Source organism: Eschrichtius robustus, chromosome X (assembly GCF_028021215.1).
Source record: "Eschrichtius robustus isolate mEscRob2 chromosome X, mEscRob2.pri, whole genome shotgun sequence".
NCBI lineage: Eukaryota > Metazoa > Chordata > Mammalia > Artiodactyla > Eschrichtiidae > Eschrichtius > Eschrichtius robustus.
In genome coordinates this window covers 10,529,123-10,554,779 of record NC_090845.1, presented here as the reverse complement: position 1 = coordinate 10,554,779, position 25,657 = coordinate 10,529,123, and the positions used below count along the sequence as shown (strand labels likewise).

The following is a 25,657-nucleotide window of genomic DNA, read 5'->3' as shown; positions in this document are numbered from 1 at the left end:
ACTTCTCTCTTTAGCCTTTTCCTGTCCTTGTGGGTGCGCATATTTTTTACGCATAAATGCCAGTACGCATGCCTGTAAGCACACACGCACACACAGGTAGGACGTAGAAGGTGGAGCGTTCACAGGTAATGTACCCTCTCTGCTATTTCTACGCATAGTTAATGCTTTGATGAATTTCCATTTTTACTTGTATCGTGAAAACTCCTGAAGATTTGTTTGATGTTCTTCAAGAATTAAAATTGCAAAACTCTAATTTAAATACCATTGTTTTCTTTGATCTTCAAGGGTCTTCCAATAGAGAATTCGGCTGCGGAGATTCTGCTCTGATATTTACCAAGACAGGGCAGCGAGTCATTGTGTCAATACTGCTTTGTCAATTCCAGAGGTGACATTTTGAGGAAGTGTTAGGGTCACAAATTGTCCCATTTGTTTCCTCAAATTGCCCTCTGGCCCAAGTTTGAATAATACTGAAATCAGATATACAAGAGATACGGGAAAAAAACCAGTTTCACTGAAGAGGTTTTGGCTCTCTCCCAAATATACAATGGACTCAATGCTGCACAATGTTCCGAGTCATCTTACTCAATACATATATTTTTATGAATAGCAGGTAAAGATAAAATTTTGAAGACACTGAGTTACACACCAGCCATACTTACGTGCTACCTTATAACAAATACACCTGTCGGGGTTCAGCACTGTTTTATTAACAGTGGCATGGATTATGACTGGCTCTGTGTGAGTGAGAGAGAGTGTGTGTGTGTGTGTGTGTGTGTGTGTGTGTGTGTGTGTGTGTGAGGAGTGTGGATTGTTGGGAGGAGGGAGAGTGGTTCAGCAAAGTCGTGAGACAGCTCTGGGTTTAAACCAGGGGTTGGCAAATTTTCTCTGTAAAGGGAGGGCCAGATAGTAAATAGTTTAGGTTTTGTGGGCCAACAGCTCAGTTGAGCAACTACTCAACTCTGCTGTTATAACACGAAAGGAGCCATAGATGACACATAAGCAAGTGGATGTGGTGACTTGAATGGTGACCCCCTCAAAAGCTAAGAATGTGACTTTATTTGGAAAGAGTCTTTGCAGATATAATTAAGGATCTTGAGATGAGATCACCCTGAATTATCTGGGTGGGGCCCTAAAATCCAATGGAAAGTGCCCTTATAAGAGAAAAGCAGAGGGAGATTTGGGCCACACAGAGAAGGAGGGAAGACCGTGAGAAGACAGAGGCAGAGACTAGAGTCATGCAGCTACAAGGAATGCTGATGGCCACTAGGAACAGGAAGAGGCAAGGAAAGATTCTCCCTGGAACCTCTGGAGGGAGCGTGGCCCTGCCAATGCCTCGATTTTGGACCTCTAGCCCCCCAAACTGTGAGAGCACAAGTTTCTGTTATGTTGTCCCCAAGCTTGTGATACTTCGTTACGGCTGCCCTAGGAACCTAATACAATGTACAAGTTTCAATGAAACTTTATTCACAAGAGCAAGATTTGATCCATGGGCCATACTTTGCCCACCCCTGGTTTAGACCAACAAGAAATCTGAACAGGTCAGCAGGCTAAAAGCAAGTTAATAGACTTTCCTAAGGCTCAGAGGTGCTTAGCTATGTGGGTTCAGGGATTCTGAAAGTCCTTGAAGGGTTAATTTTCAAGATAGTGAAGAAGAAATAGGGGCTTACTGTTCCTGGTTAGAGATCTTGATGAAGGTCTTTGATCAATTTGAGACAAGAAGAAAATACATACTCACTCTTGGCTTCCTTCCAGGAGGGTGTACTGATTTGGCTTCTGGAATGGTTTCGGAAACACAGAAGGATGTCTCCTTCTAGGGACGAGCTGGCCTCAACAGACTTTGCTCTGTATAGTTTTTGAGTCTCAGGAGATCTCTGGGGGATTTCTGAGGAGAAGGGAGCCCTTTCAGCCATTCGAGGATCCTAAGTCCCGAGCTGCAGCTCTGCTTGGGTCAACCAGTTGCTTTTTTGGCGTGTGCCATCTCTCTCACTCGTCCTCCCTTATTAAACACGCACACGCACACACGCCCGCCCGCTTGCGTGTGCTATTTGGAACATGTGCCCTCGCCCTCATTCTCACTGTCGAACCGAGAGAAATTACCGAAAGGATGAAGTTCTAGTCTTTCTCCGCAATAATATAATACTTTTTGGAACTACGTTTTTGCCTCTTGAAACTTTGTTCAACATCACATTGTGAGTCACTATAAAGTGGACAGAACTGAGGCCCCTCGGTTCTGTAACCATCTGTAGAACGGTAGGTTTGGCTTTCTTCTTGTACCCATACAAACTTAACAGTCCGTGGGGAAAAGGTTTGATTTTCACAAGAAATTTTAAGATTTTAAGATTTAAGATTTTCCAATGTGAAAGGATTGTGTTAAATTGCGGAACTGCTCTTCAGAATTTCAAGCGTCAGCGTTCAGTTGCTCTAAATCTCCTCGCTCAATGAAAACATGTGGTTGTAAAAATATTTACCACCTCCTTTTTGAACCTACTTATCTTTAATCATTTGTGTCTCTTAGAAACAACAGACACTTCGAGGTGGGGTGGGATGAAATCTAGCCGCAAGTCCCAGCTGCCTTCCAGCAGGCCTTGCTCACCTCCCTTTCTCTCTGGTTTTCCTTTACCCTTTGACGGCAACTGTTTCCACTTAACCAACCGTCACAATAAACTGCATGCCAGTCTGTCTGTGTGCCCAGCTACATATTACTACATATTCATGGAATAATTTCTGTTTTCTGCTAAGTTTAAAACGAGGGGATCTTCCTTCCCTTCTTTTTCCTTTCCCCCTTTTCTCTCAGTAACAGTGACAATAAAATTTGTTCTTAAGAATTTCCCTTTCTTTTAAAAGAAACCCTAATTATGGAGCCCCTGATTATACTTTTTTCATGGGTCAGTAGCTCTGGCTTGAATGGTAGGGTCTGTCCATCAGCCATATTTCCTGAGGGTCCACTATAGATGGAGGAAAAAGTTCAAACACTGAAGAAAAAGGTTCTAGAACATGCAAACTATTATATATAGAATGGATGAACAACAAGGTCTTACTGTATAGAACAGGGAACTATATTCTATATCCTGTGATAAACCATAATGGAAAAGATTATGAAAAAGAATGTATATCTGTGTATGACTGAATCACTTTGCTGTACAGCAGAAATTAACACATTGTAAATCAACTATACTTCCATAAAATAAATTTCAAAAAGAAAAAAAGTTCTAAAATAAATAAAAACCATCCACCCTCAGAGAAACTATCAGTTTAACAGCTGCAGCCCTCCTTATCCTCACTTTGGAGCTATTTCTCCCTGTCAAGTCGCTGAGATGAATTATTTGATCTTTGCCATTTTGATGCTTCTGCTAAAAAGCTAAGATGGCTTCCAGGGTCCCTTCTAGAGCCTGAAGTACAAGGGCTGGGCAATTCTCAAGTCTTCCTGTTGTAAGGCTCCCAGAATCCTGGAACCTTAACTAGGGACCAGCCCTAAAGCTGGGGGCTCACAAGCCCTACTGGGCATTCCATCCTTAGTTCTCTGTGCCCTGACTCACCTCTAGAAGAATGAGGCAGTAAAAACTTAGCCGTAAAGGCTGAGGCCTACACCCTTCACAATAATTAAATCACTGCTTTGGAAGCGTGCACCCAACATTGCCAAGTGATGTGTAAAATATGATGGAAAAATCAACATCTTCGTTAAAAACAACTAGACCATATCAGAAGTAATTGGAGGGTTTTGTGTTACATTTGGACACTAGATGTTTTTATGTGTACAATTTTAACTTTTCAAGAAATACCCTTATTATTGTTGTCGGTGGCGTGGGGAAGGGAGGTCGGTGCCTCGTGAGTTTAGGAAGAGAATACCTGTCTCCTGGGTCCCTGCGTTTTTCTTGTTGGCCATGTTAAATATCGACCTCCTGGAATCCACAAGCAGCCGGTAGTATCCAGCCGTTAAGCAGGCCAGGTTCATGGCATCGGAAGATTCCATCAAGAGCGTGATGGGCTACACAAAAGAGAATGTTTTGGTTAAAACCATCCCTCCTTTATAACCTCCCTCAAGGGACAACGGCTACGTTTGTGCTTATGAAATGTGAACAAACGGAGTTTTGGAGCGACTGTTTCATTGAAGAAACACAAATGGGGAAAGGTCAGGTATAACAGAGAGCCTGACTGAAAGACGTTCAGGTGACAACATGTTGAAAGCCTAGACATTTGGAATCTTTCCCAAGTCATACTGGATTTAAAAAAAAAAAAGACTGGCTTTGTTCCAAATAGTTAATATTTTTAAAAGTCATAGTTAAGGAGTCAGTTACTAGTTGTGAACCCGCCATCTGAAAAAAAAATCACAGGAAGATTAAGCTTGGGTTCGTGGTGAAAATTCATGTTGAAGTGAAGCAAAAATCAAGTGGAAATTACTGCTAAGACTGAATGAAAAGTGTCAAAGAGATCCAGGAAAATGATGCTTCTAAAAGAAACTGTAAATTCAGAGGAGGGCAAAACAGACATGGGAGTTGAGAAAAGGCCCTGCCAGAACTTTCTGGAAACTATGAGGTTACCATATAACTGGACGTGGATCTTGGGCATATAGGGAAGCAATTATCCTCGTTGAGTAAGGAAGGGTGGACTTGCTGGTGTGTTCTTGTTGAAAGAGAGAGAAAGTGAGAGGGAATTAAGGGAGCAAAGAACAAGCAGACACCCAGAGAGGCACAGAAACAGCGAGATGACAGGCCTCTTGCTTTCACTGCCAGGGGTAGCACCCTGGCCTTGGCTGGTGAAACCTAATTTCCATCCAAAGCCCCTATACTACTTGATGTGCTGCCTTTTCCTTCCATTTCAACTGTGGTCTCCCTCCAAGCCACCCCACAATTCTTTTCAGTAAGCAGGAAACCATCCATAGGGTCTTGTCACCCATTTCTGTTGGTGATAGATTATCCCTGTTATCAGGTCTGTGATGACTGCACCCGATATACCCTTTCTTCCGCCTGTTTTCCATGACAGGCTATTGTTCTCAGCATCTTCGGTTATGGACCGGGACAGGCACGCCAAGTCTCCTCTTGGACTTTCTTTGCCATGAAGTCAAGGGCAGCGCCCTGGATTCAGCCCATGAAACGCTCAGGCCAGCGCGCCTGAGCTCCGTGCTCGCCCTTTCACGCTCGTCTCTTCCTGCTGCACTGCACACTGAGGCTCCCCTTTTGCCGTGCAGAAGCCCTTTCCCACATCCTCCTTTACTCTTAATCCGCCCCTCCCACGCCCTGGTGGGCAGGAGGCTGGGAGCGGGTTAGGGGTAGGGGTAGTTCTCACAGCACCCCTCCTGGTTCACCCTGTTTCCTCTGTGGACTCACTGTCTCTCTTTGGATCCAGTGCCTTTTCTCTATAGAAACATCAGATACATTAACGCTGCCAAAATCCAATGACCCATCTATTACAAACTGGGGCAAGAAGGTGGGGACAGGGGACCTGGATTACTTCCTGTCAACTTCTGTTTGGGGAGAAAATGTCTGCCCTCTGAGGACAATCTCAGATAGTTGTTTCAAATGAAATGGCCGTGATATTAAAGGGGCCAGATGTTCAGCCAGCACTAATTGCTAGATAGAGCATGAAAAGACAGATTGACTAAAATACTGTTTTTCCAAAAGAATAAGCACATACGGATGCAACCTAACAAAAGGGAAAGGGGGTTCTGAACAAAGCTGGGAAAAATCTCCCTGACTCTATACAAGAGCCACAGATTCTAGAAAGTAAGTCGGGAGACGTGTCCCCTACTCTCCACGTACGGTTCATGCACTCTGGAGCCAGAAGGGACTTTAGAAATGAACTCGCTTGCTTTCTCACGTAGAGATGAAGAGATGGAGCCCAGAGAAAGAGAGTGACTTGTCCCCCAATCACAGAGCTATCTAGTGAGGGCTGGAGCCCTCACACCTGAGTTGGGTGGACTTCTTCTGCACCCGTTGCGCCTTCCACGCGCTGCACATGTTGCAATTTTGCCTGCTTTATAAACATCAGCAGCATTATCAGGGAGCAAGGCCATGTTCAAGGCCACGTGTCAGTGTCTGATAAGACTCACCTTCACGTCCAGCACATGGAGCTCCACCCTCACCAAGCTCTCCTCTTCAGTAAACATCTCAATCCTATTGACGTGGCTGAAGTCAGCTAAAAGAGCCACCAGATTGGTTTTGGTGTTTATGACATGGCTTATGCCGTAGCGGGGCCCCACCAGGAGGGTCACTTCCGAGCGCTTCTCGGCCTGCTGAGAAAGAGACGTCGACAAAATATTAAAAATACTAGACCTCTGGGAATTCCCTGGAGGTCCAGTGGTTAGGACTCCGCACTTTCACTGCCCCGGGGCCCCGGGTTCAATCCCTGGTCGGGGAACTAAGATCCCGCAAGTCGCGTAGTGCGTCCAATAAATAAATAAATAAATAAAATTAAATAAAAATGCTAGACCTCTGAAGCACCAGGCGAAGTTGAACCTGAGAGTCTGTTTTTATAAGATCACATTTTCTTTAGAAAGTATTCCTGGGTTACATTGTACTAAATCATCCAATCAGAAGAACCAGATATATGACTGCAGCGAGGCTCTGATAAATTATGAATAATGTAGAAAGGAAATGCTATCATAGCACATATATTCATTATCATGAGAAGCTTTTAGAAATGAGGATTTTTTTTCCTCTTTTTGAAATCATTCTGGCCCAGTGATTTAAAAGGAGGCCACTGTGAGAGCGCATTCTCTCGGCTCTTCACATTTCTTTTTCTAGGGCATTCTGCAGTGGCGTTATCTAGCTTAACATTTCTTCTGATATTTTCAGACTGGGGTGCAGTCAATTAGAAATAAGGGCTGGAAAAGATTCACAGCTGATTTGCTTTTGTCATCAAAGACAGCTCATTCAAGACAGCCTAGGCAGTGACATTTTGCAGGCCTCTGTGGCTTCCATGAAAAAGCAAGGAAAAGAAATTACCACTAATGTTGCCTTGAACACACGGCCCCCATACAGTCGAAGGTCACTGAGGAACTTGAGATAATGGACCTTGGCTTGCAGTGCGGAGAGCTGAGGAGAGAAAAGAAACCTCAGGTGTTCACTCCATCGGGTGTGACTGTGTTCCTGCTGGACACCAGCCGAAAACAAGGGCAAACGAGAAGGATGCTTCTACTGCCAACAGATGGGGTGTGACAAGGGCTCTTCATGAGGAATGAAAGTAAACTGCTCTGTATTTGGTTTCCTGATCAAGGGCCGCAACAGGACATCCAGATTTAAATCTTTTCGTTTTGGGGGAAAAATATGGATTTGCTGGGCCAGAGCATTCAACAAGTCAGAATGAGATGATAGAATTCTCCACTGCAATGGCTGCCTGCAGAGTTTGTGGGAGCTGCTGTGGGTGTGATTGAGTACACACCTGCAATCCATAGAAAGCCTTTTAAATGGGCTCTTCACTCCCATCTTGTTTCTTCCAGTCTTTGCAAGTTTTTAGGGAAAGTGAACTTTCTGAGCACCAATCATTGTGGAAACGTTTGAACTCACTATCTAAGTCAATTCCAAGAAATGATTCCAAGAATTCAATTCCAAGAATCTATTGATTCAATTCTAAGAATCTATTGAGTTTCATGAATGATTGACAAATGAAATTTTATCCAGGTAAAATTGATCTTTATAAAGACTTAAAAATGCAGATTCCCATATCCTAAAAAAGTACTTGATTGAAAAAAGTCCACGTTTCAATCTAAAATATTATACAAAGCTACTAAACATGAAATAGATAAACAACAAGGTCCTACTGTATAGCACAGGGAACTGTACTCAATATCTTATAATAAACCATAATGGAAAAGAATCTGAAAAAGAATATATACATATATATATATACACACACACATATATGTATAATTGAATCACTTTGCTGTACACCTGAAACACTTTAAATCGACTATCCTTCAAAACAAATTTTTTTTAATTAAAAAAAAAAGAAAGAAAGAAAAAAAAGTCCACGTTTCATACCAAATGTGCCAGGAAAGTTTGTTAGGGGTGAAATTTTCCAACGAGGTGTAGAACATCAAGTAGCAAGGACTGTAAAACTCTGTTTTCAATTGCAGATAACTTGCCAACTCATTTGTCAACCGTACCTCAATGTGCTATCCTTTATATAATTGTAGTTTAGAACCGATCACCCAGCCGACTTCTTTCAAAAATCCAAAGCACTTTGCAAATTGATTTGAAATCAAACCACTCACTCTTAAGTAGAAAAAAAAAAAGACCTTTATAGAAGGACAGTGATAGATGGACTGATCTTAGAGCAGTTTTCCAAATTATTACAAAACCAGTGGGCCAGGCTTGGAAGAAAATCACACCAAGTCAATTAAAAGAAAGTAGCTTTGGGCAAGTCAGAACTGATACTTAGAACATCTTGACCCATGACATCCTGCTATATTTCCATAAGCTGAATGCTTACAGAAACTGGGAAGTAAGTCAAAGGTGGCTGATAGTGTGTCAAAGTTGATCACACGTTTTAAAAAGCCATTGGGGGTGAGGGGGGGAGCAGAAATAAGTATGTGTTAGTCAGTAAAAAGGACTTAAAATCAGATACTAAGACCAAAGAACTACCCACACACATGGTTTGTATTAGAGTCACACACGTCTCTATGGCTGATGTCATTGAGAAACTGTTCTTGGGCTGTCAGACTGCCTCCAATTTTATAGGTCCTGGATTTTAAGGCTCCTTCTCTTTCTGGTTCCTGAAACCCTTTGCTTTTATTACCAATAAACATAACTCTCTATTCTGACCAACAGTATATTTTAAAATGTCCTTTGTGTCTCTTTTACTTGATTAAAAAGAAGGAGATTTTAACACTAATGATGGTGAATGACAGAACAAAGTTTATCTTCTCTCTAAAAGTAAGATTTAATTCAGTGGTTGTCAATTGGGGGTGATTTTGGCAAAATCCAGAGACGTTTTAGTTTGTCATGATTGAAGGGGTGGGTGCTACTGACACCTCACGGGTAGAGGACAGCGACACTGCTAAATATCACACAGCGCACAGGACAGCCCTTCTTCGCCAACAAAGAATGCTCTGGTCCCCAATGTCAGTAGAGCCAAGGTAGAGAAACCTTGGTTTAATTCATGTGGCATCTAGTCTGCAGGGACCCTTAGTAGCTGCTGTGCACTTAAGCTGGTCTGAGTAGTAAGCGAAACGATGATGAAAATAAGAAAATATTGTGCAATTCTATCCTCTAATCCCAAGGTCTCAGAGGCTTTGCAAGGTTCTCCTGCATGCACACGTGAACGCACACACAGTCCGTACAATAAGGAGTCTATAGCTTGCAAGGAATAAATAGGCCTCCATTAGAATACTTAGCTTTCATTTAGTCTTAGAAACATGTTAATAGTTTAAAAAAAGAAGGTTATATAGTGTTACATCCTCTGCAAATCTGGTGCTAAGTATTTTATTCATGGGCTAATTTTAAACATTTAAAAAAATGTATGTAAGCCTCTCTTTTTAAAATCCATTTTCTATTAAGATGCAAATGTGATACCTTTTTACCGGGTGGTACCAAGTTTTGATTTGCTTTGACAAGGTGTGAAAGTGCTTTCTTTATGTTCTTCTCTTTCATGCTTTGCAGCACAGCAGAGGGAAGAAAGGTCTCTAATCCCCATTCTTTTCTGCAATAAAGAGCATATCTTTAATTTCACATTCTTGTGCTGATTAGGTATCTAAGACAAAATGGCACTCTGATGTTTGTCGGAACAAATGAACTCTTGGTAAGGCAGGGAATGGAGACAAGTCCCCAATTAGGGAAGCAACTTTTAATTTATACTCAGGAAACATACTATTTGATCATTAATCCATATGTTTGTATTTTAAAAGAAATATATTCTTCACTCTCCAGAGAGAAGGCTAACGAGGCATTTGGTACCAATGGAAATTGAACAGACACTTTATCCAACCCACCTCTGAGTCTCTTAGAGTTCATTCACATATCTGAGTTTGTCCTTCCAACACCAATTTCTCTCCATCCCTCTGTTTATTCCCATTGTCACCTCTCCCTGTCTGCCCATGCTCTGTCTTTCTGTCTTCTCTTAGAAGGACGAACATAGCTCCTTCATGCTCCCAAACCATTCTTTCCTCCCCATCTCCCTCATCAATGGCGATTTCTCCAGAAACACACAATTCTCTTTTCTCCCACCCAGATAGTATCTATCTAACTCCTTCCGTCAACATTTCTTGCTGAGGAGGGGAGGGGGTTGCTGGTATGGAGTCAGGGTAGGGTGCAGAACCCTTAAGCATGTCTGGTACTGACAGGGAGATGCAAACATCACTCATAGGTGTGGATATACAAGGAAAAAAAAAAAACAACAAATGGGCCTGGGTTAGTATGTTCTTGCCAAGAGCCCATGTTCCCAACAATGACTACAACCCTATCCTAGGAAGGTTCCATATTTTGAATTCTAGGAAATTTATCCTGATTGGTCATGTGCCCAACCAGTATCTTCTAAATTATGTGAAGACTTTCGAGAAGGTTCTGGTTATCTCTCCGGCTCCAGATCCTCTCTAAAGAAGGGTAGGAAGACAGCTTTCCTCCACTTGACCATTCACACCCTTTTCACTAGTTAAGATGGTGTTTTTTGTGATCACTGCCTTCTTCCTTCTCCTTCTTCTCAACCTGTACTTATTATTTTCACCCATCACTTGGCACTCCTTATGGGCTACCCTGTAATTCTACTTGTATCATTATTTTACATCATTACTTTTCATTCTCTGTCTTGTCTTTATAATCAGATCACAAATTCTTCAAAGGTTAAGATTATAATTTACAGTATTTTCTTTTCTCTTAGTATAAATACAGTAAGTCCCCTACATACGAACCTTCAAAGTTGCAAACTTGCAAAGATGCGAACGTGCGTTCGCATCAACGTCAGGCATGAGTGAAACTGCAGCTTGCCCTCTGTGTCCCAACTGCTGATGATCCTTCAGCTCTACCATCTCCTACTTCCTCTCCCTCCTCCAGTCAGTAACTCTTCTTGCCTGTTCACTAGATGCCAGCCCCAAAAGTACGCCAGCTGTTGTACTGTACTACTGTACTTTTCAAGGTACTGTACTGTAAGATTAAAACTGTTGTCTTTATTTTTGTGTTTGTGTTTGTTTGTTTTTTATGTATTGTTTGTGTGAGAAGTATTATAAGCCTATTATAATACAGTACTATATAGCCGATTATGTTAGTTGGGTACCTAGCCTAACTTTGTTGGAACGGAACTCGTTCGCATGCAGGGGAATTACTGTATCACATAAAATGCTCAATGAATATTTGTTGGGTGAATGAATGAAGGAATGAGAACATTAATTAATCATCATAGACTCTGCAAGGTTCTTAGGCAAGTTAGTTATCTCTGGAAGTTTTTGATTGTACCATGCTCAACCTGGTAAAATGTGGGTACAGAAAGTAGGAACAGAAATGTATTTCGGTTGTCTGAAAATCATCTCAAGTTGTGCAGGCCACCTTTTCAAGTGGGATCCAGTTTCATCTGTTCCTAAGAACCTCAGAAAGGGGAATGGATGAGGGTGTGAATGGATCCACTCAAGCGCGAGACCTCTTTGTGAGCCGAATCTCTCTCGGGCTCCAGTCCTGGCATGTGTGGCAAGAGAGAAAGAGAGAAACCATCTGCAAAAAGGAGTGGACTGAGATTGGAAGGCCTGGGGTTCTCAAGCTGCACACAAGGATCTGTCCCTAGGCAGTGACAGGAGAACCGAGGGTGGCAAGATCAGGGGCGCTGGGAGTCAGCAACCTGGCGCTCTCATCTTCCCATCTTCTCATCTTTGCAGGCTCGCAAACCCATTGAGAAGAAGTCATTTGACTCCGTGGGGGTCGACCTGGCGCTGTGGAACCCAGAAAGGCTTTACAGGCAGCCCATGGGAAGCTTCTGTGGGATGTGGAGTTTCAATCAGCCATACGCCACTTGGAGGTGGAGATGGAGCAGACGCTAAGGCCTGTAGTGTCACATGTGCAGCCCCACCATAAACTTTGAAACATGAGTATTCCTTTTTTCTTAGCATTAGAGCTGCCAGGATTAAAAAAAATGGTGGCTGCTTTAGGCTACTGGATCACCTTCCAGCAGGAGGCATACAGACTGGGAGACAGAGGGTTCTCTTTTAAAGGATGACTCTTATATAAGCTCGTCAACTGAAGGCAACATAAACTGCTTTTTTCTAAGAAGAGGGGATCTTTTCCGGCTAAAGAGGTAGTACACTGCTGTTGTAAATGCCATATTCAGCAAGAGCAGGCATTTATTTTCCAAACAGCATTTGATTCATGAAACAAAGTTTGTGTGGCATCCTTTCCCACGCTGTCATAGTGCTTTATTACAACTACCATCCTTCCTGATTAGGACTCAAAGAATTACTTTTTATACTGCATTTTGATCGTCTAAAAGTAATCTGTGGTTATGCACACCATTTTCTAAACACAGGTCTTCAAATGATCACACAAACTAGAGCGCGATGTGGAGTCCCACCGCCTGTGTTCGAATCCTGCCCCCTCTAGTTAATAGCCAGTGTGACTTAGGCAAGTTATTTAACCGTCTGTGCCTCGGCTTGCTCATCTGTCAATCCTACTGATTTCATAGGGAGGTTTTGGGAATCAAACAGCTTAACGTCTGAAGAGTGCCGAGACCAAAGCTTGGTTTAGGACCAAGTTCGTTTAGGAATTTAAAAATGTATGCTTCATTTTAAATGTGACCCTCAATTTAACCACAATTCTCTAAAGGTGGACTATGTAAGAAATGGTGTCTTCCACCGAAAATGAACAGAATATTCATATATTTTGCCTCTGGTTAACAAATGCTCTGCCACAAACAACATCAATTTTGGAAACAGACACACATCAAAAATACCCTTAGGCATTAAGGAGGCAGCATCTTTGTCTCCGAAATGGCTCCGAGAGTCAACACTTACTCAATGTACTTGAGGGAGATTTTCTGCGTTTGCTTGGTGGTCACGGTTGCAATGTACATTTGCAACGCCGCCAGCCGCAGGGCAATGTCATATTTCAGCTCCGGCCCAAACCGCTCCTGAACGACATCGTTACAACTCTGAAAAGAGACCAGCAGAGGGCGCAGCTTGTCAAAGGATGCACTGCGTTGCCTTAGAGGGACAGGTGACAGGCGTTTCCCCACTGTCCCACCTTCACTTCCAAGGCAAGGGGCTAAGTGTGGAAACATTTTCACCGCTGCTTAGAACCGAGTCAGTATTTAAGTGCACGCACAAACACAGAGACCACACAAACGTTTAACATTCATCACGAGCGAGCTGCTATTTAAATATTTAGCTTTTTGTAAAAATAATGAGGAAATTAGGAATGGAATTTCCAAACACAGGTGCCACGACTGAACACGTGAAGCTCTAGTAGCATGATGTGGCTTCTGTAGCTAGGCTGCCGGGATTGGAATCCTGGGTTCCAATCCTCTGTTTCCACTTTAAGAGGAAAGAATCCTCTTTCTCTACTTACATCATGTGACCTTGGGCAAGGCCCTTAATTGTTCTGTGCCTCGGTTTCCCCTTCTGTAAGTTGGGGATAATACTTCCCATTCGCAGGGTTGTGACAAGGATTAAATGAGTTAACAAGCCCTCAGAATTCCACCTGGTAAACTGGAAGCGCTCACACATGTTTAGAGCTGTCACCATCAATGTCACCCTCTTGCTATATCCAGAGTGGCTTCGGGGAGGTAGAATGAGCAAGGTGATGGAAAGCAGCAGCTCTGGACCTACACCTGCCTCGGGGTCCTGGCTTTACCAATGGCTACCTCCGTGCATAACCTCCAAGCAGTTTACTTAGCTCTTGCAGCCTCAGTTTACTCATCTGTGCAATGGGGATTCATACCAACGACTTGGCCAGAGTGGACAGGGTGGTGAGGATGAGGTGAGATGCATGCTTTGCCACAGCGCCTTGGCGCACTCAGTGGAGGGTGGCTCTTGAAATCGTCAGTCCATTCCAGTGGTGCCTGCCCCCACTGAGACTTTGAGCGAGTCTCTCGGCTTTAGTTTGTTCACATGTAAAAGGGTGACACCTACCTCACAGGGTTTGGGGTGAGCATCAGATTGAAGAGGGGCTGAGAGGGTACTGTAACGTGTCAAGCCCTCCAGGACCACAAGTGAAGGGTCTGAGGGCGCCATTCTCACTCCTGCACGGAGCAAACACTGAGCCGAACGTTGATGGGAAGCACGGTGCTGCTTAAGTATATTCTGCATGTGTGTTTACTTATTTTCGTTATCGGAAACTAGGCTCTTGGGCTAGAAAATATATTTAGCCTCTTTCTCCCTTCTTTATTCTCTGCCTTGTCCCCAAAAGATTTCAAAGGAAAAACTGTATCAGGATTTGTTTGGCTCCTTTCTGAGATAAGTACCTTTACGGCCACTTCATGTATTGATTCTACTAAATGGGAACATGTACCCCATACGGTTTCTGCATACAGTATTTGCCCTTCGGATACGTCCCCCTGGGACCCTACCTGCCTGCTCTGGGTGCCTGCCTCTCAGCCCATCCCTCACCCCCAAAAGTGAAGCCACATTCCCTTCCCTCCATCCTTCACATGGTTTTCCACCTTCGCTTTTCCTTAAAATCCTACATCTATCTGGATGGCACTGTACTCCGGTCGGAAGTGGGTCTGATTAGAGGCAGGAGACAGCGTGGCTCTGAGGGAAGCTGCCATTTTGTTTTGCTAGTCTTGGATTTCTTTATTTGCTAGTCTTCAGTTATTTCCAAGAGCCCAGGGTTGTCTACAATGGGGTACCAGGGGTTTGAGGGTCCAGATAGGGTCATTTTACAGTCTCGTGAGGGATGCGGGTGAGCAAGTCTCTTGGCAAAGTGCCAGGCCATAACACGCACTCGAAGAACCAGTTTTTTGATAAACCATTTTGATAGATCACTTTCTTCTAGGACTGCTACTGCATGACAGATTTGAAGCAGGATTTTAGCATAGAATTTAGAGACAAAAGCTCCAAGTTGGATCCTAGGCTCTGTCAACTACCAATCAAATGACCTTGGATGTGGCACTTCATCTCTCTTGAGTCTCAGTTTTCTTATCTGAAAAAAAAATGGGCTAACAACAGCTAACTCTCAAGATTGCTAGCATACCTGCAAGGATGTTTCATAAAATGGAATGTGCTTTATAAAGGTGAGTCATCACTATCACTTGTCCTCTGAGTTGTGACTGCAGTTGTTTTTTCCCACTCCTGTTATACCCTGTATTTAACCAGACTTCTGAGTGGATTCTTTTGTCAAGGTGATTAGTCACTTAATTACATTATATAATTAGTTCAGACTGATCCCGGAGAACTAGTGTGATGTCTGACTTATACATATTTTTGGTACAAATTATGCATTTATTACTCTCAAGTACATTATTTAAAATATAGTTATACACACAAATGGCGGTCATTGTTTTGCTAGACAGAGGTCTCGACAGACTCCGCTTTAGACCTACAAAAATTCATTTATAATGAACATGTGAGATATTAAAAAGGAAACCAATACTGCTAAAGTGTTTGAAAACATTTTGTAGCCTTATCATCCTGCTTACCAATTGGTTTAACCATCTTTGTTTTAATAGACAGTGGACTGCTAAATGTCAGCATAGCTTATTATAATTATGAAATAGAACAGTCTGGATTATTAGGGTTTACTGTTATTATATATGCTGAAATCTGTAAAATACTTCATGGTCCATTAATGGCTAGGAGACTCTTATATATAATCACTATCGAAACCTCTGTGGTCATTGTCATGGCTTGTCAATGGCCACTGCCCTCATTAAGAGCCCACTAGGCTGAATTGATTTTTGTCTGTGTAACATGATAGACATTGTTTCTGTTTCCTCTCTTGTTCTCTAGGCTAATTTTATTGCATCTTTTTAGTACCTGAAAATCAACACTCGGACACAGCACCATTCGCAGGCCCACTGACATATGCTACACAGATATGTAATTTTAGACATACTGCACGTTCTGTGATACAAGGCATTTTGAAACAGAGGGTCTGAGTCCAAGAAATTTTCATTTCCTATTCTCAGTGGAGGATATATGAGATGATGGTAGATTAATTTTGGCCTCTATCGCCCACCATAACATGGCTCCCCCCTTCCCCCCCAAGCGCTGGCTACTCCTTGAAGGGATAGCTAATCCACCACCTGTGCAACACCCAAGGGGGGAAAGCGGAAGTGTCTTTGGTCTTCAGCTAGTCCCAGGGCGAGAGCCCCAGACAGGTTTTCCTGTTCTCAGGACAGTCCCACAGGTAGAAAAGACGTGTCCTTTGAATAAGAAAGAGTCCCATGAACTGCATTAGATTTGAGCAAACACCTTAAGTGCTTAGCAGTACTCCTGGGCTACTTAAAAGGCCTCCCCTCCCCAAGACAAACGCAACCGGGCTCTTCGTTTAGAAATGCAATGGACTTGTGATGTTGCAAAGAGAAGCCAAGTAAATGGCTTTAAAGCATCCCCTTGTTAATGGGATGATGAGTATATAATTATAGAGAACGACAACTGAATGCATCTCACGCTCTACAGCCACGTACTGATCGGCACCTGTAACTACTTATTTGCAACTAACAAGCTAAAAACATAGCACGTGACATGAGTTGCCGTGGCAGAGCCCCGAGTTGGTTCTCAGAAGGACTATGGGAAGATGCAGTAATAGATCAGCTGAGAATCAAGCTGTCCCGTGCAGTCAGGTCTGGGTTACCTGGCCTCTGGGGAAGGGGGGATATTGTAACCCAGGGAACCAAAGGTTAACATTTAAGTTCATTGTTCTGGGTAGAAAATGGAGTGAAGTGCACTTATTGCCATTTAATTTATGTCACTGTTCCTAATTTCTGACATCTATCTTGTCTACATCTCTCTGCCATCTCCTATCTGTTTTCTTTTCACACCCAACTTTTTAAAGATTACAAAAGCTTTGAAATATACAAGAAAATGCTGAGAATAGTAAAACAAATACCAGTATATCAACTACCCAGAGTTAACAAATGTTTCTTTTCTTTTCCTTTTTCCTACGTTCTTTGCTTTTTACTTCTTACTTAGGGCTCCAGCAACCTTTGGCTTATACAGATATCCCCCAGCCAAAGAGAGCATTGTTTCTGGCCTCACTCTTGCGTTTTCGCCTTTCTTTGCGGTGGAAGGTTACATTAAGGTTTACAACCTCTTTGAGTAATTCTACTGTAGATGCTTAAGCATTAGGTAAGTGGGTTCTTACTGTTTACTGTGATTATATTGGGAATTTAAGTAAGAGTAAGGGAAGCAGTTATAGAGAAATATAGGAACATCGCCTAAATGATCAAGCAGATAAATTCCCTTTGGGATAAACAGCAAAGAGTCTCATTTCTGGAAGTCTTGTTTTTTGAAAATTATATCCCAGAATCAGTTATAGACAGTCTGCAAAAAGATATATCTTCTTAAGGTTTTACTGCCTTGAAATGAATAATTCCATTACAATGAATATCACGATATTTCAGAACAATCTAAGCACCAAATAAATGAATGAACAAAGTAAGTAAATAAAGGAGAAGGGAAAACTCTTTCTTACAGGAGAATGCCAACAAATAACTGAAGAAGAAATAACGGAATTAGACAAATCATCATTTTCAACCATCGCAATAATATTTGGGCAAGAATCATCAACGAATACTAAAATGAACAGGTAAAAGGATAATGAGAGTTGCAAAGTGACTTTCCACAAATTACTTATTAACTATAAAAGGAAAAGTGGTAACTTCTGGAGAACATCAATTAATATGAATGTTGACAAGAGTCAGTGTGAACCTTACCACGAAGGGGACAAAATGACGTCACATGCCTCCTGATACGATGCACTAAGGAGGGCATGGAGTCATTCATGTTGTTGTTCTGCCCCCAGTGCAGAGCCTCAATCTGATCATGAGAAAACCCCAGAGAAACCCAAATCGAGAGGTTTCTACAAAATAACTGATCAGCACTCCGCAAACTGTCAAGGTCGTGAAAGTCAAAGAAAGGCTGAGGCATGCTCCAGACTGAAGAAGACTAAAGTGACATGCCAACTAAATGCAAAATGAGATCCTGGAGTGGATCCTATCCTAGAAAAAATTGATACAAAGGACCTTTTTGGAACAATGGGCAAACTTTGGATACAGACCGTAGATCCAATAATGGAAATGGATCAGTGTTAAATTTCCTGATTTGGTTAATTGTATAATGATTATATTAGAAAATGTTCTCATTATTAGAAAATATACTGACGTATTTCAGGGTAAATGAGCATGGTTTTGGTACCTGACATTCATATGGTTTAGGAAAAAAATCGTGTGTGACGGGGGAAGGGGAGGACGTGTGCACACGCTAAAGATCGGGTAAATGTAGTAAAATGGTAACAACTGGTGAATCTGGGTAAAGGATATCAAAGAGCTCATTTACTACTCTTGCATCTTTTTCATAAGGCTGAAATTATTTCAAAATCAAAAGTGAAAATTTAAAAAGCACCATGGAACCTCACTCAATATTTTGTAATCACCTATAGGGGAAGAGAATCTGAAGAATATATATATATGTATGTATGTATAACTGAATTGCTGTGCTGTACACCTGAAACTAACATGATATTGTAAATCAACTATAGTCCAATAAGAAAAAAAGCACCATGGAATCCTTTTATAATACATTGAGCTTGGGGTGAGGGACGAAGAGAGAGACGATCCCAAACGAAAGAATTCAGGGGTGAGAACCCCACAGTTAATCCATCCCACAGTGTTAATATGAAAAGTGCCCTGGTTCTCACGTACCTGAACATACAGATACTCGAAAGCAACTGGGTCTCGCCTTAAAAGGTCAATTGGATCCTTTGGGACGAAGCTAATTCGGAAAAGACATCTCATCTTATGCGAGCTGGGCCTCTGGGTCACCTAGAAGAGCAGACCAATGACAAGAATCCTTCAGTGCTGGCAGAAAGGGCTGAGGGGCAGAAGCAAAGGCAGCTTTCTCTGGACACTGAGGAAGGAAGCGGTTGAGGTTCTTTTAGTATTTGTCATACATACTCATTCCCTGCACACCGCACATACCTGTGACCTAGGTCACGTTCCCCCAAAGCAGTCCCGGAAATGAGGGACTTCAATAAGGAACTGCTCCCAGGAGAGGCCAGTGAGGGAGTGGGGGACGCAAGTCAGACAGGAGAGGAACCTGCTCAGGTCAGCCCAGCAGGGGTGGCTACAGGTTGTCCTGAGGGAGACTCTGGTGGGAAACTTACACCATGGAGCCTCTGGGATCACAGGTAAGTCATTGGTTTCGGGCTGTCCCAGGGGGATGTGAATTTCCAGGGACGGACAGGATGGGTGCCAGCAGTCTGAGGGCGGTCCTCTGAAGAAGATCTGCAGATGCTGGCCGTTGTGACAGTCACACACTCAAGCGAGGCTGGGGGTAGGGGGCGCAGAAGGGGACCCGGGGGTAGGAGCGCAGAGACTGGCCACTACAGTTTATTACTGTGTAACACTGCTGTGGATTTTTTCCTCAATTAGACTCCAGAAGGACGGTAGCAATGAAAGCATGACAGTGGCAACTTGGATGACATCCAACTGGAAAGCAGGAGGACAGTTCTGGCCCGTTCACTAAATTTGGAGTCCACAGGTTTCCAAACTACCCAAACTTCTGCTATCATGATTTGTCCAAATTGTTCAAAGGGGCTTAGAATACACCACGGGTCCTTCAGGGTTAAGGACCATGGATCATTTTGAGTTGTTTTCCTTTTCCCCAGCACGGTATGTGCCAACTACTAGGTCTTAGTTTCTTAATTCTTTTTTTCTTAATTCTTTTTGCAACAAAAGGGAATCAATCAATGAACGGTAGGTGCTTCATACACAGCTGAGCGAATGAAAGACACTGGACTTCAAGAAAGAAGGTAAAAGAAAAAAAGTAAAAAAATAGCAAACAAAAAAAGATTTAAGAAAGAAAGAAGGTCAAAGCTCTTCAATTTCCCTTAAAGAGGTCAGTGCGAGGAAACTAAAACCCTGCAGCAGGAACCCACACAGTTGTTCTACTTGTAGTTTTGTGCACTTGGATGTACTTTTTAATGCGCTTGCGTGCGGTTTCATGTACTTGTAACTACTTTTATGCAGGGGACAAACCTGGCAAAATAAAAATGTTTGTGAACTGCAATTTAAAAGTTCAAAATAGGGAGTTGCCTGGTGGCCTAGTGGTTAGGATCCTGGGCTCTCACTGCTGTGGCCCGGGTTCAATCCCTGGTCAGGGAACTGAGATCCCACAAGCCACGCGGTACAGTCAAAAAAAAAAAAAAAAAAAAAAAAAATCAAAATAAAATAGTAATGGCTTTATTGAGTTATCCGAGTGTGCATGCACACACACACATTCTGAGAGTTCACATTGCTAACTTTGTTATATAGAAGAATTTCAAGGGGAAAACACATCCCACGTTTAAAGGTATACTGGGCATCCTGAGAAGCAGTAACACTGAACCAGCTTTCTGGCTGTGGGCAGGGTTGCAAAGCTGAGTGAAGTCAGGAGCCCATGGGATCCGGGCTGCTCATCACTGGCTGATGGTAAAGCAAACCAGGAAGAAGGATGCGTGGGACTCTAAGAGACCTGGGGTGCTGGCAGGGCTGCTGTTGAGTGTCACAGTGACATAATGGTGTTTTGTCAGAAGGTCCTGTCTGATGTCAGAAAGTCAGAGATCATCATGTCTCCGGCTCCTTTATTTACAGGTTAGAATCTGTCCTGAATTTTCCATAAGCCTCCTTGAGTTCATTTTTATCATTAGTAGGTTACACTAGTTTTGGGAAATAAATGAATGTAATGCAAAAACGTGCTTTAGACTCATTAGAAATGGCAGTCCAGGAGAACTACAGTCTCTAAAACAAGCAACAAAACAATTTCTTGGACACTTTAAGTAGTATGTAACAACAATATTACTTTCTAGACAGAAGTTTAGTGTCAAACTGCCAGAAATTCAGGTAGAGTCGCTTAAAAGTTCCTTGGGGGTTTTCATCACAGTTAAATGTTTTAAAATAATTTTTGTTATTGGACAAATTCCTTATACTTACTCCCCAATTCTATCATGCCTATAAATATTTCATGGGTCAAATTTTTCATATGTATTGAATTCAAAGGCATATAGCTGGTTTGTTTCAGGATATTTAAACAATCAGTTTTCTAGAGATAATACTTGAGTTTTAGCACTTTGCTTTTAGTTCTGATTAAAGACGAAACAAAGCCTCTTCTAGAAAGGTAAGGGAAGAAGCATTGTTAGAGGCTTTTTGTTTCCTTCTAAGTTTTTTGGGGGTTTTTTGGCGAAGCCGCCCCGGTTCCCTGACCAGGGATTGAAGCCGGGCCACTGCAGTGAAAGCGCTGAGTCCTAACCACTGGACTGCCAGGGAATCCCTCTAATGTTTTTTTTTTTTTGATGGCATCATTACATTTATTTTCGGCCCCTTATGAGTCCTACCACACCAGGACCCCGTTCCCCCGCCCCACCCAGCCCCACGCATTCCCACGCGTGGCCTGGACCCGAGGGACTACAACTCCCGGCAGGCTTTGCAGCAGGAGCCCGTAGCCAGGGTCTCCTGGGAAAAGTATTGGCAGGTCGGCTTCACCAGCACGCTAATTAAAAAGGCCAGTAGGGGAGAGTAAATTAAGCTCTGATTAGGAGATAACAGAGGAGGTAAAGCAAAAAGACCTGCGCTTTATTCTTGGCCCTTAGGGAAAAGGAGTTTTGACCTTGCTGCCCGCGGAGTAGGAGGGTGGCCAGCGCCAAAAGTCCTGATGGAAGAGAAAGCCGGGGGTTGAAACTCCTCCTCTAATGTTTTAAAAGAAGTCTAAAACTCGGAAATCAATCCGGAATGAGAAGTTACGGTTACCTAGCATCAGAAGAGACTTTGAAAGAACCTCTGTCCAGCTAAATCAGCATGAAGCTTTCCCATAAAGGCTGGGTGGTAGGCAGAAGTTCAGGGCGAAAGTAGAAATAGAAATATCAAAAAGTTGTGGGTGGTTTCATTAGACTCATAGTAACTGCCTGTCTGCCCACATCCCCCTGGCATTTACTGCTCCAAGCTGAAGGCTGTTTACTGCAGACACCTGTCACCATCTGCCAGCACAGGGCAACCCAGCACAGCCAGGGAGCAGCTGTCCTTAGGAGCAGCCCACCCCCAACTATGGACGGGATGTTAGGGTACAAAGCCCCAGCCCCCTCGCCCCTCGGGTGGGGTACCTCGGAGGCACGTTCTCTGCTGGTTCCCTGTGTCCCCAGCAGGATTGCGCTCCACGTGCCCACAGTGGAAACTGGCTTGATTACACACTCTTTATTGGCGTCCCCGTTTTCCCATTTCCCCTCCCACTGCTCTCCCAGTATTTCCCGATATCGCCTCCCAAATAAACCACTGACATCCAAAGCCTTGTCTCAGGGCTGGCTTCTGGAGGCACTCAGAGCCAAACACTGACCTTTCACGTGCGGAATTCTGTGTATCAGGGGTTGTTCCCCTATAACAAAGAATAAACAACTCATCTGTTTCCAAGCCTGTTTTGGCACAGGTTAAAATAATAAACAATTAGATGTGATTTAAAATATCCAGAGGTAGATTTAAACATGATAAAAATAAAAGGTCAAGTTTAGAGAGAGGAATATAAATGAACACAAATGATAACTTTGTAACGAATTCATTGCATCCAGTTTTACTAAATTGAGAGAGGCAGGGATATCTGTGGGACCTGAGTGTAGCTTTTAACTGTGCGACAACCAAAAGGCAATTGAGCGTGATGCCACTTTCTGCTACTCCATCCGTCTGGGGGTGACTCGACTCCCTGCCTCTCCTCCCGGTGTCCCCTCACGCCCCCCTCCATAACGTCCCCTCTTCAGTGAACTCTCCTACATAAGAGGAATTTGTTGAAATCCCTTACACATCCAACAAAGACCCTGCTTGTGTGGAATCACAAGGAAAGTCAGGGCGCTGTGCTGAATTCAGCAGCCAAGCAACCCGCTTGTCTCCCCAGAGAACAGATGGGGGTGGCATCTTGGTGACCAGGAGCTGGGACACATTGGTGGGCCACATACTTACAGTGGGCACAATGGGGCAGGGATTTCAGGATTCCAAAAACAGTCTGAGGTAGGTACCCGGAACTTAAAAGAAGGAAATATGATTTTGGCTTAATTTAAATAATCGCAGAAAGCATTTCTTTTTAACAGTTTCTAGAGATCAACTATCAAAACAGGTGAACAAGTCATTACCATAATATAAAATATAATTCTGCAGAGCCATATCCCCAGTGAGTCACTGCTGAGTCTTTGACAATTCTGTTTGTGAGATCAACTGACAGTCTATGAAAAGTTGACAAAAGGGAAACATCACCTTGAGGTGTCAAATCCGTTGCGAATGCCAGTGCTTCCTATAGTGGGGCTGCCCAGGGCTGCGGGGAAGGTATTTAAGGGATTCAAGGACAGGGGAGCTCCGGGCAGGGCAGCCTCTGCTCTCAGGGGCGGCACGGGCACTGGGGGCATAATTCACACACCTGAGTTAGCGTCTCCTGTTCATGAAGCAAGAGCAGCTTCGTTCCGGCCCCTTCCATCCTCTGCTCCAGCATGAGGGAGAAGTGTTCGATGCCTTTGATGGAGAGTTTCTCCTGAAGGGTTAGGATGACATCCTTACAGGGGAAACAGACAAGATGCGATCAAAATCAAGGCAGCCCTTTTGTAGATTCCATATATAAATGAACTTATATACAAAACAGAAATGGACCCACAGACATAGAAAATAAACTTATGGTTATCAAAAGGGAAAGAGGGGAGGGATAAATGAAGAGTTTGGGATTAACATACACACACCACTACGTACAAAATAACCAACAAGGACCTACTGTATAGCACAGGGAACTATACTCAGTATTTTGTAATAACCTATAAGGGAAAAGAGTCTGAATATATATGTAACCGAATCACTTTATAGAGCCTAGCAACAGATTGTGCAGTGTAGTCGGCTCAGTTCCCCTCCTTCCAAATGGGGTGGCAATTAAACCGCCTCTGAAAGTGGTCTACCCCAGGGCTTGGCCTGCATGCCAAATCCAGTCCACCACCTGTTTTTGTAAAATAAGTTTTATTGGAACCCGGTCTTGCTCATCTGTTTATGTATTGGCTGCTTTCATGCTCTGCATGCGCAGACCTGAACTTGGTGGCAATGGAGGCTGTGTGGCCTGTGATGCCTAAATTATTCTGTCTGCTATCTGGCCCTTTACAGAAAAAGTTTGCCGACCCCTCGCCTACCCGTCTGTAAGAGCACGTGGTAGCGGTGAGGAACGTGGGCTCTGCAAACAGTCTGGTTTCTGCCCTGGATCTACTTTGTATTAGCTGGCAGCTTAAGGCAAGTTACTTAACTTCTAGGGACCTTAGTGTCCCTGTCAGCCGGGGATAATAATAATACCTGCCTCAGAATAGATACCAGGACTAGATGAGTTCATACACAGACAGCATTTATTACAGCACTGCTTGGCACACAGTTAGGGCACCATATTGATAAAAGAAATTTTCACATAATGAGGTATGGGGAAGTCATTCTGGCTTATATGCATGAGTTAACTTGAATGTTTTTTTTTTTTTTTGGCTGCACCAGGTCTTAGTTGCGGCATACGGGCTCATAGTTGCGGCATGCACGTGGGATCTAGTTCCCCGACCAGGGGTGAGACCCGGGCCCCCTGCACTGGGAGCCCGGAGTCTCACCCACTGGGCCACCAGGGAAGCCCCAAGTTAACTTGAGTTTTATGCTAATTTGAAGAGTCTGTTTGTGGCCTATCAAACATTGCACATCTGCCTTAATTATCAAAGAAAAGGGCACACTGACCAGAAGCTAAGAATGTCCACGTTAAAAATAAAGATTAAATGGCTCCCTTCCTGGGACACCAATGCCGGTCCTGCTTCGATGATAAGACTCCCTTCCCAGGTGCCAAAGGTCATGCTGACTCGCTGTGTACATGCTGGTCTGGTTTTTTTGGAATCCGGAAGAAATGTATTCCTGACTTGTTTCATGTCCTTTCTTTCTGACAAGATATAAAACTGTGCTCGCAAACCATGCTTTTCTGGAGCAGTTTCCAGGCTATAGTCCTCCGTTTGGCTGAACTAAGACTCTTTCCCATTCTTATTATTGATTGTTTATTGATCACTTTTGTCGACAATGACGATATGCATACATTAGCTTTTATTTTAAGTCTCCGGGGAAGGTAGAATGAGCAAGCTTTGTCAGCAGTCCTTCACAGGATTAAACATTTATGATCAGAAGGGTGTTCTATACACAAGCACAAGTGGACTGCAATGTAAACAAACGTCGTCAACCATTACTCTTTTCATGTACTTGAAAAACTAGGAAATGATCTCTCCCCAAGGATAATTCATACTCAGACGCCAAAATCCCACAGAGCAACATCTGGCAATTTCTGGAGACGCTTTTGGTTGTCACAGCGGGGCTGGGGGTGCTACCGGCATCAAGGAACTTTCTGGTCCAAAGGATCGACAATGTCAAGGGAGAGAAACCCCGCCATACATAGAAGTTTTTGTTTTCATTGCTCTCTCTGGGGTTTTGATTCTTCCCCGTGGACCATTTTCAATTTCTTCTGGCTCCTTTAAAACAAAGATCCCCATACCAACCCACCACCAAAAAAATCATTCAACAGAAATTCCGTGAC

The 25,657-nt window shown here is 43.2% G+C and overlaps 1 protein-coding gene across 1 annotated transcript in view; it reads right to left on the bottom strand.

Annotated features, from left to right (window-relative positions):
• FRMPD4 (FERM and PDZ domain containing 4) overlaps positions 1-25,657 on the bottom strand; it is a 176,889-nt gene that overhangs the window by 6,251 nt on the left and 144,981 nt on the right. Inside the window, exons 7-13 of the mRNA XM_068533623.1 lie at positions 23,498-23,629; positions 18,772-18,891; positions 12,923-13,059; positions 9,510-9,636; positions 6,942-7,031; positions 6,047-6,229; positions 3,847-3,985 (exon numbers count right to left, since the gene is read on the bottom strand). Coding sequence (XP_068389724.1) covers positions 3,847-3,985; positions 6,047-6,229; positions 6,942-7,031; positions 9,510-9,636; positions 12,923-13,059; positions 18,772-18,891; positions 23,498-23,629 — 928 coding nt within the window. The remainder of the gene's footprint in view (positions 1-3,846; positions 3,986-6,046; positions 6,230-6,941; positions 7,032-9,509; positions 9,637-12,922; positions 13,060-18,771; positions 18,892-23,497; positions 23,630-25,657) is intronic.